Genomic DNA, 13,555 nt, shown 5'->3' on the forward strand with positions numbered 1-13,555 from the left:
CAGACTGTAAAAGTGGCTCTAGTGAAGGTTAAGCGCTATGAAGTACGAGCTAAAGAAAGCCAGGAGAATCTCGTAGAGAGCGTTTTGCGCAGGTGTAGAGAGCTGTCAATAGTCCTCAAGGTTTCAGCACATTGTAGCGAAAATCCTGGTTATACCAAATTGTGGACGCCCCGCTCTCCTTATTTAAAGGCTCACACCTTCAACCTGTTGATAAAGTAGAATATCTGGGATTTATCCTTGATAGAAAGCTTCTATGAAGTATAAATATTGAGGAGGGAGTAGAACAAGCTTCGGTTGCTTTATACTGCTATAGTAGGTGGTGTTTTGGCTCTACGAAGCCGTAGTCAAGTCAATAATGTTCTATTTGTGATCATTTGGTTGAGAACGGTTGAAAAAGCTATCCGCACTAAGACGCTTGAACTTGTTCAAAAAGCGGCTCTCATTGGCATCTGCGAAAGTCACTCAAAAGTTCAGAAAAGCTAGATATTTGATGAATTCCATAAAAAGTCTCACTCTCGAATTCTCTCTTCCTTCAATTGCATCCCTAAAAACTTGGATCACTGCGTCTTTACTGCTAGTTGCTGTTTCTCAGCGCACATCCTGACGGGGAAATCCCTGGAGAAGAGGTGCAGTGAGCTTTGATCAGAAGTGCCGAAACAAGGAGGAAGATTTGGAGGCCAGACTACTGTAATATCTTGGCCCCACAGCTACAGCTAAAACTCGATAGCAGTTAATAACGTTGAGATCGCAAATTGTTCGCTTAAAGTTAGTTAAGGGGTGACTAACCACACTAGATATAGCAGTAAGTTACTTCATCATCAAACTTCTTTGAGTGCCTAGTCATAGTGAAGTCACTAGAAGCTACATAGCCGCTGAGATAGTTACAGAGGACACCCTTATCCCGCCCACATCGTAATTGAAACAATCTGAATTTCTGTTGTCATCGTTCGTTCTATCACTCCACTATTGGACCTGCTTACAACCAGCATCTGCGTGTATGCGCATTGTAGAACGTAAAAGATCTACATTCTTGATCTTGGCAGTGTTCATCTTGCCGCAATCGTTGGATTTCTTACTTGGCATTGTCCAATAGGCTTTCATCCTATAAGACTGAGTCCAGTCGGACACAAACTAACAAACTTGCTGAATCTATACAGAACGCTGAATCTACACGAATTTTTGAGGGTTTTGTGACTGGTTTTATAGGAGTTTTAGGTACCAGAACGACTGGCTATAAACTACTGATATCCATGTTAGGGTCGGCCTTTAAACCTGTGTCGTGTTTTATTTGAAATTTCACTGCAGAATCCATAGTCATTGTTGTGCATACATTTATCTATACGTACATATATGTGGAAATACATATATCTATGTATATAAACATAAATCATAGTCAATTCGAATAAAATATTGTGCATACAGGAAGATACAGTTGCTCAAGCGCGTTCGAAAAATCTTGCAAATACACTAACAAATTAGAAATAGATAGTTTAGTATGGAAAGGTTATTGCATATATAAAAGTTATGAATCGAGTTCATGTACCACTTTTTTTCTATCCAATATTACAAGTAGTAAATGCAAATAATAATAATTCATTGTTTTCATATTTCACCTGTTTGTCGAGCAGCACATTACTGCTGCATTGCAGAAACTCTTCGGGGCCAATTTGCTTTGCCAACTTTTTCTCAAGCCGACAGAGAATTTGTGCGTATTGTGAAGATGTCGGGCAGTCTAATTTGTTGTGTTCAGGCTGGAAGAAAAATTTATAAAAATGATGTAAGAATTTGCTTGGGTAAATATTGTGCTAAAAATGTTTTCAATATTATTGTAATTCAAGTTTTCATATACAATTGTACTTCCCTAACTCGAGTCGCCATAATACACAAACAAATCTGCAAGTTAGAGGGCCTGTGAGTTATGGAAAGACATTTGTATGAAATTTGACTTCTATTGCCATTTCAAGAGTTCGAGTTGTGGAGAACTCCGAGTTATGGAAGTTCAAGCTATGGAGGTTCAACTGTATTTTGAGTTTAATTGGAAAGAGCAGGTCCTATTTAAGGCATATTAGTAGCAAGGTTATAGCTATATATATAGCATATTTATATTGTCAGCGGATAGCTTAATTGGCATGAACACTGATTTGACTGATACAATGTGGTTGAGAACTAACTAAGTAACTATTGGTGTGTATGTATGTATTTAGTTGTGCAAAGAGACAATTCGTGCTAATAAGGTAGATTTCCTTACTAATATGTCAAAACATGTTCAATTGGAATGGGAATTTACTTGCTTAGAGTTAATATAATATATAGAACCCTGTTGGAAAAGGAATAGCAAGCAATAAAATTAAGCAGAGATTTTCTTTAAAATGAGCAATGAATATTTCGCCACCTGAAATGCAAAACAACGCTTTATAAAAAAAATAGAATTTGAGTTTTTATCGCTTACGATTCACTACACCGTATTATATATGTAATATCGGAAAATTTCAAGCTTCCGCCCTCAAATATAACCAACATATAACCAATTTATAACCATTTTATAACCAAAACCCAAATTTTCTTTCGATATTTCGATCATTATATCGTGATATTACGTTATTTTGCATTTTAAGTGACGATTTGTAAGAGAGAAAATAGCGGGAAGAAGAACTAAATACACTTTGACACAATTCTCTGCTGATGAGATTTCAACCATTTCAGAATTAATTTTCATTTTAACTTTAATCAATATGAGCATCAATTTTAAACTAAAAAAGGGTTAATGATTTTCGGATTTGTTTCTCTTTTTTCTTTTTAAAAGCTGACAGAGTTGTGTGTTTAATTTGAAATCGAGTATTAAAATTAAACTCTTCTCTCTTAGTAATTGCTAGAAAAATTGGTTCCAATATTACACTAAGGGTTAAAGATTTTAATTTTTTCCTTCCGATGGATAGGCAGCGATGAGAGATCAGTGTGAAACAAAGTTTTAACAATTGTTTATCCATAGAGTCACCTAAGACTCAATGCCTTTAACACTGCTCCCTCCCACACGAAGAGAAACCAATGGTTAAATAAATTATGTGTTCCTAGCTGTGGTTTTCGAATACAAAACGCCGATACACAATAAATATAGTTTTTAGAAAGTAGAAAATTTTTCATCCGTAATACTAACAATTAAAGTATTTCTCCATCCCACAAAAAGCTAAATATCACCAAAGTGAAACCAAGGGTTAAATAGCTATCTTAAATATTTATAGTTGTTTTCGTATAGCAACTGTCAATATATGTATAATATATACTTTTTTCATACAAATTTCTTACTCACCTTCTCAGTTGTACTTTGACAAGCGCGTAGATCTTCTTCATGTCTCTCCAAGTCAGTCAATTGTTTCAACAAGGCACTCAGTATTTCGGAAACTACACCTTCTAGATTTGTATTGGAACATCTGCAGGGCAAATAAAGGCACAAATATTTTATTGTATGTATATATTTACATATACATATATCAGTACTATCATTAAGTCTAATTAGGAATAACTAATAAGGAGCATCTCAGAAATCACTGATTTGACAAAAGTCAAAGGGAGTTAGTAGAATAACTTGGTTTCATAGGAAAATGGCAATGGCTTTGAGAAGTAAGTAGTGACCATTGTAAAGGCGGCATCAAAAATTAGATGTGCATTTGCTTTAATTAGAGTGCTTTATACGAAAAGTAAATCTTGTTAATTTCAGGTTAAGTTTTCGATAAATGAAATGTTAGCAATTCTACTTAATTTTGGTTATGAAATATGATTGTTGATAATTTTGTGAAATATGATTGAAATGGTGTTTTTTTTATCAAATTGTGAGTGTGCTTTCAGAAGATTTCATGGATTCAGAAAGCGTGAGTTATTTATGAGATGGATATATTATATTGTGCTATTTATATAAAACTAGTGGATCCGGCCACGCGTCGGTACATTTTATACTATTATTCATATAATAAACTAGTCAATATAGTGAAAATTTTATTTATGAATAAAGACGATACGTTTTTGTTGGTATAAGAATCCAAGGAATTGTATTTTAGGTTTAACTTCGAATATGTTCGCACATTGGAAAAAATAAAAAAATTAAGGCAGCCTTCCTGCCCAGTTAATAGAGATGTCCACTTAATAGAGCGTTCATTTAATACAGCTTTCACTATATTTTTTATTTATGGATTGTTTTTATTATCCTGTCTTCAAACTTGGGTCGAACTGGCCACAGTGTGCTAAATTTTGCTAAAATCAGTTCAGTAGTTTAGGAGTCCATCGCGGACAAACAACGTGACACGTAATTTTTATATACTAAGATAAAGATATACTTAAAATAACAGGTCAATTAAAAGCTCGCCAGACTTTCATATAGATGATGCTACTAGAATTACATACACATGATTTTTGGTTAGCTCTGACTTGCAAAATGCGCGTGAATAAATTTGACACCTGTCGGATCGTTAGTTTGTGAAAAATATTATTTTGATTAGATCAGCTTCTGTTATTTTGAAAAAAATAGATAAAAAGAAGTTTCGAGTGTTAATAAAACAACGCTTTGTGAAGAGAAAAATACATTGGAGCAACAACTTGGCTTGATCACGAGCTTTCGGACACTGCCCCAGAAAAATTAATCATGAAAGTTTGGTATGCTAAATTTAGTCGTGGTGAAATGAGCACCAAAGACGGTCCAAAAGAGATTTTTACCGACAAAAACATCAAAAAAAGTCCAAAAAATAATTTTGTATAACCGTAAAGACAAGTTGTTCAAGATAGCAGGGCCTCTAAAGATATCAACTGAAGGTGTTCTTTACATCATTCGCTAATATTTGAAAATTATGTGCAAAGTGGGTGCCGCGCGAGCTCAGATTCGACTAAAAATAACTACGAGTTGGTGATTCGGAGCTGTGTTTGGAGATGTTCAAGGGTAATAAATCCGAGTTTTTGAGTCGTTCTGTGACAAAGGATTAAATATAGCTCCATATATTCACATTAACATCAGTTTTCGACTGTCATCTGAGTAGAATACACACATTGAACTCGCTCCAAAACATGAAAAAATGCAAAAGTTGGCTGTCAAGGTTGTGACGTCTATCTTTTGGGAAGCGCATGAAATAATTTTTATTGACTCCTTTAAAAAAGGAGGGATCATCAACAGCGACTATTACACGGCGTTATTGGACCGTTTGAAGGGCGAATTCACCGAAAAACGGCCGAAAGGAAAGGATTTTGTCTGAATTTTAAATATAAATATGACACATTGACCAATATGTTCTGTAGAAAGTCAACCATAGATACCGGGGTACAAAAATTTTAGTTTTTGCTGAATTAAGACAATATTGGGCCATAAAGTGGCATCCGCCGTGGGCGATACCACGTCCATCGTCCAATTCTGACCGCGGCTCCATGAAAGCCCTGTCATACCATTTCGGGGTAACATTTAAAGTCTCAGGCAAATTTTTTGAATAAGGGTGCTCCTGGATACTGCGATCGCCTGTGCCGAATTTGAATTTTATATCGTAATTTAGTGCTTAGTTTTGTCACTTCATAGGTTTTCGGTTAATGACGCATTGTGGGCGTAGCAGTGTTCCGATTACGGCCATCTAAGAACTCGGATTTTTTTTCTGAGGAACGCGTTTAACAAGTTTCATCAAGATATTCCAATTTTTACTCAAATTACAGCTTGCGCGGACGGACGGATAGACAGACAGTCACCCTGATTTTAACTCTTCTCGTCATTTTGATCAGTTATATAAACATAACTCTATATCTATCTTGATTAGTTTTATACTTTGTAGCAACTGATTGCAAGATTCTAAAAATGGTACCGAAAAGTTGGTGGGTTACTATAATCAGTGTTACTCGTGAAAGGACATTGGTGAAAAAACAGGAATTTCGCCAAAAAATGTGTGTTACTATGGCAGAGCGATTTGTTATAAATCATTTTTTATTATAGACAAAAAATTTTCATTTGACTGAGATTAAGTTAATAATTTCGTAGTTATTTTCAGTCACCGGAAAATAAGTGAAATTAGTAATATGAAATATTCGTCTTATGAGTGCTCGATATTTTTATTAGGTTTAAAATAAATTAAACTACATTTTTCGAAAAGATCTATTAAGATATCTTTTTTTGTGTATGAAGCAATTCCACTTACTTTCTTATCTAAGTGCTCAATAATGCGAAAATATAATCAAACAGTAATTAAAATGAAAATCAATTGTGAGTAAATATATTCATGTACACTCCTGTGCAAGCTTAGAGAGCTTAAGCAATTTGTAGCACTTACCTGGCAACGATATGTTTAACATGGCCCATCATACGTTCGTCGCGATAATCGTAGGGGAACTTTTGCGTCCACTCGGCCAATAATGCGACTAATGATTCTAACGACTCGCTATCAGGTACCGAGGATAATAATTTGCCAAGCAGCTCATGGGGTCGTAAAAATAAACGTGACGATAATAAAAATGAGAATATAAATTCCTGCAATCAGACAAAGCGGAGAGCAAAGAAACAGTTCAAATAGCGTTACTTATATAATGAAGTGTAACAAATGGCAATATATGTATGCTTTTATACTTATGTGTGTGTGTGAGCATATTTATTTCGTTGTAATGAGATACAGTAATAGAAATATATGCGATGGCAAGAAGGTTAGGTCAAGTTGGCAACACTTACATGGTTGTGGCAAGGAAGCGCACAAGTTCGTTTATACTTTTACTCTGCATTTATATGTACTTATATATATGTATATATATATGTGTGCGTTTGCAGACATGTGTTTGTTTGCAGCTAATGCGGTCAGTTGTTGGCCGCCAGGCTGTGCAATTACAAGTGGCGTTGCTTAAATGGCTCAAAGCGTTAAATAGGCTTAATTTATTTGTTCCCGCCATACACACAAGCCTACAGCTGCACGGACGGCTAGCGCATTCTTGGCATGTGCTCTGCGCTTGGCAGAAGACAGCCGCTGTGACTCTATTGACTATTGCACTTGGTGTGTGTGTGAGCGCTTGTAAGGTTGGCAGTGTGAAGGCTAATCCTAGCGGATTTGTTTTGCAAGAATGAATTAATTATTTCAACACGCTTTGCGCCTAATGTTATGCTACGACATTTGTATGTATGTATTTTTGTATATATGTGTGTAATTGTGTATGTATATGCACTTGTAAATGTGTATAAAAATGTGCCACTGTGTTAAGTTCCGGGTGCCAATTATGCTTTTGGACTGCGGACACATTTTTTCTGCTCTTTGTGTAGCTGTTCGCTGACGTATGGCAGCAACTGGACTACTCACTACCAAGCATTTGGCAACAAACGGTTGTAAATTACATATGAGTGGCAAAAATATTTAAAACTTTTCGAGTTTGAGGCAAATGGTAAAAGAAAGTTTTTAAAAGTGAATTTCGACAGTTTCTGCGACCTACATTTTTTTGTTGGCTTGGAAATTTAAAAAAATCGCGACTAAGCACTAAATTGTAGGTATTATTTTGAGCAAAAATAAAATATACATATTTGCAATGACTTTTTTGAAAATAAGGAAAAAACGTTAATTAAGACTACATTGAAGCAATAATACTCTTCACAAGCGCATTTATTATAGCATAGATGGGTACAAAATGGGCTTTATTTGTTTTTAATTGGTCAGTTTGTATGACAGCTATATGCTATATTGAACCGATCTGAACATTTTTTTCGGAGTTTGCACCTTTCATTGAGAAAATAACTTATGTCGAATTTCATGAAAATATCTCGACAAATATAAAAGTTTTCCATACAAAGATATGATCTTGATCGTTCAGTTTGTATGGTAGCTATATGCTATAGACTTCTGATCTAAACAATTTCTTCGGAGATTGCTCTATTGTTCTGGGATATTATTCATGCCGAATTTGGTGAAGATATCTTAACAAATAAGGGAGTTTTTCATAAAAGAATTTGATTTTGATCGTTCAGTTTGTATGGTGACTATATGTCATAGATGTCCGATCTTAACCATTTCTTCAACGATTACACCCTTAACTCAGAAAATAATTTATGTTGAATTTCGTGAAGATATCTTGACAAATTAATAAGTTTCGCATACAAAGATATAATCTTGATCTTTCAGTTTGTATGGCAGGTACATATATGCTATAGTAGTCTGATCTTAACTACTTCTTCGAAGATTACTTTATTATCTTAAAAAATAACCTGTGCCAACTTTTGTGAACATACATTGTCAAATGTGATAGTTTTCAATATAAGCACTTGATTCTGATCGTCCAGTTTGTATGGCAGGTATATGCTATAGTAGTCCGATATAGACGATTTCGACAAATGAGTAGCTTCTTGAGTAGGAAAGGATGTGTGGAAAATTTAAAATTGATATCTCAAAAACTGAGGCACTTGATCGAGTATAGACACACAGACGGACTTAGCTGAATCGATTCCAGTCGTCACGCTTATAATTCTGAGGCAGTAGCTGAACTTGGATTCTTAAAATGATATTTAAACTTTAGCCATATTCAACACTTAAGAGAACTTCGCTTAAGAGGACTTTTCAATATGCCCTGCATATTTTTAATTTCCCACATTTACAGTTATTTGCATGCCTTAGCAAAGTTATTGGCCTTCTCCCAACGCTGCATTTGAATAATTCATGCGCTGCTAGTATATGCAATGAATTACTAATTACACTTTGCAGCATCAGCAGACGGGCAAATGTCAAACGCTTGTTGTTGCTGCACTTGTTGGCGGTGAGTTATGTAATTCTGGATACAAACATACATATGTATAAGGCGTTGCAACGCCCACAACTAACGCCGTCTAAAGAGTATGTAAGTGAGGAGTTCAAGCGAGAACAAACTAAAAGAATACAAAAAACAAACAAAAAAAAAAATACAAAAACAAAACAAAAAAAAAAACAGGATTATCATTAAGTAGAGCAAAAACTAGATTCTGCATTTTTCTCACATTTTTGCGCGCCAACCTCTCGCATTATTCCTCACTACTTGTATAGCTTGTGCATGTGTATGTGTGTGTGCCTTTTTTTTGCTGTCTTCCGCTTGGCAATGTATATTGCGATAATTGCAATTTAAGGTTGGCAAGTTTCTTCAACTTCATTCATTCAGTCGGCAATATGGACAGCGCGCCAACAACAACAACAACTTGCCACACTTGCGGTTGTGCATTTGTAAATTTTGGCTCTGGTTAGCGTTTCACTGTTTCGGTGTTTTTCTTATTGCTGCTCGTTTGCGCACGGCCATTTCTAATTAAGCAAATGGCAGAAGGCCGCCCAAGGCGTCGGCAATGTTCGTGGGAAATTAAATGCTGCTTTTTGTTTTTTTTTTTGAGTAACTGTGTAGCCAAATGTTGAAAATGATGAAGATATTGTGAGGTTATGTTTGTGCTTGATGGTTTGATGTTTCTTGCACGCTTTGACTCCCACACTCTTCCGCTCAGCTCGTTTAGCGGATGGAATGCTCGTCTAAAAGTTATGTTATAACAATAACAATTCAACTTTTAATTAATCCAGTTTTAATGTATCCTTCCGATTGTTTTGCGCTACTCAATCAGTTGTAGTTGTGTCCTCAGCTGTTTCGTTTCACATCGTGTGTCTTTTCTTATTCGGAGTATTGCTCATAATGGTTTAATAACTAATTGTTACTCGCTAAGGAAGGTATTCCTGAGATAAATTAGTTTAACAGTTCTTCGATTTTTTTTTATATTTTAAATTCCGATGCAAGTATTTTTACATATTTGGTTATTTTTCTGGATCATTAAAGCTTTTTGCTTTTAGTTTCCCCGAGATTTATACCCCTATCAGCGTATATGAAAGGCGGAAGGGAGATATTTGACAACCTAATATAAAAGAAGTAACTAATCCGATTTTTTGGTATTTACGGATTTTTATATTAACGGAACGCCAAAATCTCGGCCGAGGAACTTATTTTAAGTATTGACCGAAGTTCTCGAATTGCTGTTGTCCATCGACTTAAATATAATGTGCTATCTCTTAATATAGTTCTGGTATGAAAAAGCTGCTGATGATATTTGAAAGAAACGAAATCACTTTTTTCCATTAAAAGCTAATCGAAGACAAATTTTAGTTTGAAAATACATTTGCCGTTATATTTTCCTATATGTTTCTGTCTTATTTGAATATTTCAAATTTTTCAAGTTTATATTTGTTTTGATATCTTCCGACAATAAAAAACTTGACAAATTGAGCCCTTGCGGGGATCGAACCCGCGACCTTTGGATTAGAAGTCCAATGTGCTATCCACTGCACCAAAGGGCCGCTTAAATTAAAGACTTTGGCTATAAAAACACTAAGCTTTGTTTAAATAAACATTAACGACAACTTATTTTGATAGAAACTATAAAAATTTAAAGCCAAAAATAGTGCGTTCAGTCAGTCAATATTTATCAACTCAAAATATATCAAAATGTACTTGTATAATATAGGAAACCACGAACATAACTGATTGTATTCTCGGTTATTATTATTATTATTACAGCTGTTTCGGGCTGTGTGTGTATGAGTTATGGCGACTTCTTTATTACATAGTAATTAAATAAATATTTAATTGGCACTAATCAAACACTGCGACTCGGTTGTATTGTGGTCGGTTGATTTATTTGTTCAGCCGTCTGACAGCCGGCACCAATGTGCAAGTGTATGCGTGTGTTTGTGCGTGTGAGTGACAATGAGGGATTATTGAGTACAAGAAACATTTGATAGTTTCTCCGAAAACGCTGCAAGCGTGTGTTTGCATTTTCGAATATACATTTGTATGTACAAAAACACAAATGTATAAGACAATTGATTGTATGATTTCAATCAATTATCTAAAAGCGCTTGATTACAAATTCATTGAAAATTTAATTTAATTTATCTTCATGAACTTTGGTATATAGCATGTAGACTTCGGTTTGAGCAAAGCAAATATTTGTTATGCACACACACTTGTGTGAGTATATCTACTTGTATATATTTTGATCTATATACTCCAATTTATTTTGAATATTTATAAGAACCTCTCTTGGGAATAAAGGCAACAAACTATTATAATTTTTCTGGGTAGACTTGTGACAGGTTAGGTTAGGTCATACGGTTGGTCTAAAATTGATGGATGTCGTAGGTCGACGAAGCGTTTCGAGCTCACCACAAATTTATAAAGGAGGATATGGTTGCCAATGGTGTGTCCAAGCCCACAAGTCAATCTCAGTCTCGAAGGAGCAGGCAATAGAAGAGGAAGTAACAAGATGATTCCGCCTCGTACCCTGTGTGAACCCATTGAACAGTGTCCAGTCAGATCACCCACAATTGTGTCGATATTGACTTTGTTAAGAGCCAGGAGTTCGGAGAAGCTCTTATAATTCGATCTCGCAATCGCACAAGTTCTGATTGTGGACAGCAGCTGATGAGCTCACTTGTGATCCAAAGGACCAATGTCAGAATGCAAGAAGACCTTAAAAACCGGCTCGATTTAAATCAGATGAAATTGAGGAAAGAATACCCTCCCTAGTAAGCTCATCGACTTTGCAGTTTCTGGCGATGCCGCTGTTACCGGGCGCTTATGCAAGCCTAATATTTAATAAGCTTGAATCTTTTGCTAACGAAGTTAAGTATAGTCAGCGAGCTGCAATATAATATAGACGCTCACCTATATGAGTCAACCAACACCTCTCTGAAGGAAGGTACTCTTTGTGGCAGTACATTTACTGCTATCTTGATGAAAGCCACGTCCGGTAGAAATACGCTAAAGTGGTTTGGTAATTTGAAACCGGAGTTGAAGGAGAACTTCCGATGGAAGATTGTACCTCTTACTCTCACTTTTACTTTCGTTCCATCTTGGAAAAGGCTCACTGCACTCCTCATAAAAAATTTTTGGCTTAACTAAGATTCCATAGAGCCAGAACACCACTTTTCTTGAGAGACCACACCTCTTCCCAATTGATTCTCTACAATAGTATAATATGATAATCGTTACTCTCTTCTCCATGTTTGGCTTCCACGGCAGCTTCTTGTCAACCATCCAACGTGGGGAACGTAACAGCAGGGATTTTGTATTTCCCGGTAAACAAAATCAGCTCAGTTACATTGTCTGCCAAGGTCCAAGGCAAAGAAAACAAGGACTTTTCAATTTCCTTTATTGAATAATGAATATTATAACCTCAGTATTATGAGATCTCAACACACTACTACACTACACTACTATGACCAAAAAATAAAAAAAAAAATTAAAATTCTTAATTTATTCTTCAAAATCTATGTCATCCCCCTCAAAGTAATCCCCCTGGGCCACAATACAGTTCTGCCAACGTGTTTCCTAATTCTCGAGACAGTTGTTAAAATCAATTTCCGGAATAACCTTCATTGCGCGTAGTGATTCAAGTCTAATGTCTTCAATTGACTCAAAACGGTTTTCCCGGAGCGGTCGATTGAGTTTGCCGAATGACACACGAAGCTATATCTGGCGAATACGATGGTTGCGGCACGATATTGGCTGAAAAATTAGAGAAACACTCACAAAGAATTAATGCAGTACGCGACGGTGCATTATCATGGTGCAAAAATCAAGAGTTGTCGGCCCATAATTTCGATTGCCTTTTACGAGTACCTTTGCTCAAACGTCGCATAAGACTCAAATAGTATATTTTGTTGACAGTTTGGCCGGTCGGAATTCGGAGTGCACCAAACCGCGATAATCGAAGAAAACTGTCAACATAACCTTGATTTTGACGTGGGGTTTTCTGCTTAGGATCACTTCTGCCATGATATTAGGCCGATTTATTGTCTCTTTCCGGATCGTAATCATAGATCCAAGACTCATCGCCAGTAATAATACATTTTATGACATCCTGGTAGTCGGAATACATTGTTTCACAGACGTTAACGCGACGCTGTTTTAGAAAAAATTTGGTGATTTTGGATTTCTTACTCCCAAATGATCTTTCAAAATGGTTTTCACTGATCCTTCCGATATTCTAACGATGCCAGTAAGATCTCTGACTGTTAATCGTCCATTCTCAAGCACCAACTCCTTAATTTTATTAACTTATTAATCATCAGCTGATGTTGATGTCCATTCTCGACCTTCTTTGAATAATTTGTACCAATCAAAAACACGTGACAAACAACTATCACCGAAGGCCTTTTCAACATTCTGAACGTTTCGGGACCAGAGATTTGAATCAGCCTACCAAATTTAATGGAAGATAATGCGTATACTGAACATTAATGATTAGTTTGATGTGACACTTCGCACAGATGTCATTGACAGTCACACCAACCTAGAAAAAAAATTCTACGTATTGGTTTTCGAATGAAATTTAAATAAAAAGTCTTACTCGTTTTTGCTCACTGTAGCATATACATTCATATACATATATGCATACATAAAGCAAGTTAGGTTTCTTCAATTAATTGTATTGATATATATAATAAATAAATAGCGCTCTTAATTAAGTAAATTAAATATTCATAACCATCAATAAATGCAAAATAAACTGCTCGGAAATCGTGTTTAAGCAAAACGCTTATAGCCACACACACACATATACCCACAT

General features: G+C 35.6%; 1 protein-coding gene and 1 non-coding gene across 3 annotated transcripts in view; both read right to left on the bottom strand.

The window, feature by feature from the left end:
• The window catches only part of LOC120769265 (ras-GEF domain-containing family member 1B), a 243,140-nt gene that overhangs the window by 133,097 nt on the left and 96,488 nt on the right, over window positions 1–13,555 (bottom strand). For both annotated transcript variants that reach the window (XM_040096172.1, XM_040096171.1), the window contains 3 exons: window positions 6,288–6,484; window positions 3,308–3,428; window positions 1,614–1,751 (listed from right to left, as the gene is read on the bottom strand). In XM_040096172.1, coding sequence (XP_039952106.1) covers window positions 1,614–1,751; window positions 3,308–3,428; window positions 6,288–6,484 — 456 coding nt within the window. The remainder of the gene's footprint in view (window positions 1–1,613; window positions 1,752–3,307; window positions 3,429–6,287; window positions 6,485–13,555) is intronic.
• Trnar-ucu lies at window positions 10,207–10,280 on the bottom strand. The gene has a single exon. It is a non-coding gene; the product is annotated as a tRNA-Arg (tRNA).

The sequence above is a fragment of the Bactrocera tryoni genome, chromosome 2 (assembly GCF_016617805.1).
Source record: "Bactrocera tryoni isolate S06 chromosome 2, CSIRO_BtryS06_freeze2, whole genome shotgun sequence".
NCBI classification, from domain to species: domain Eukaryota; kingdom Metazoa; phylum Arthropoda; class Insecta; order Diptera; family Tephritidae; genus Bactrocera; species Bactrocera tryoni.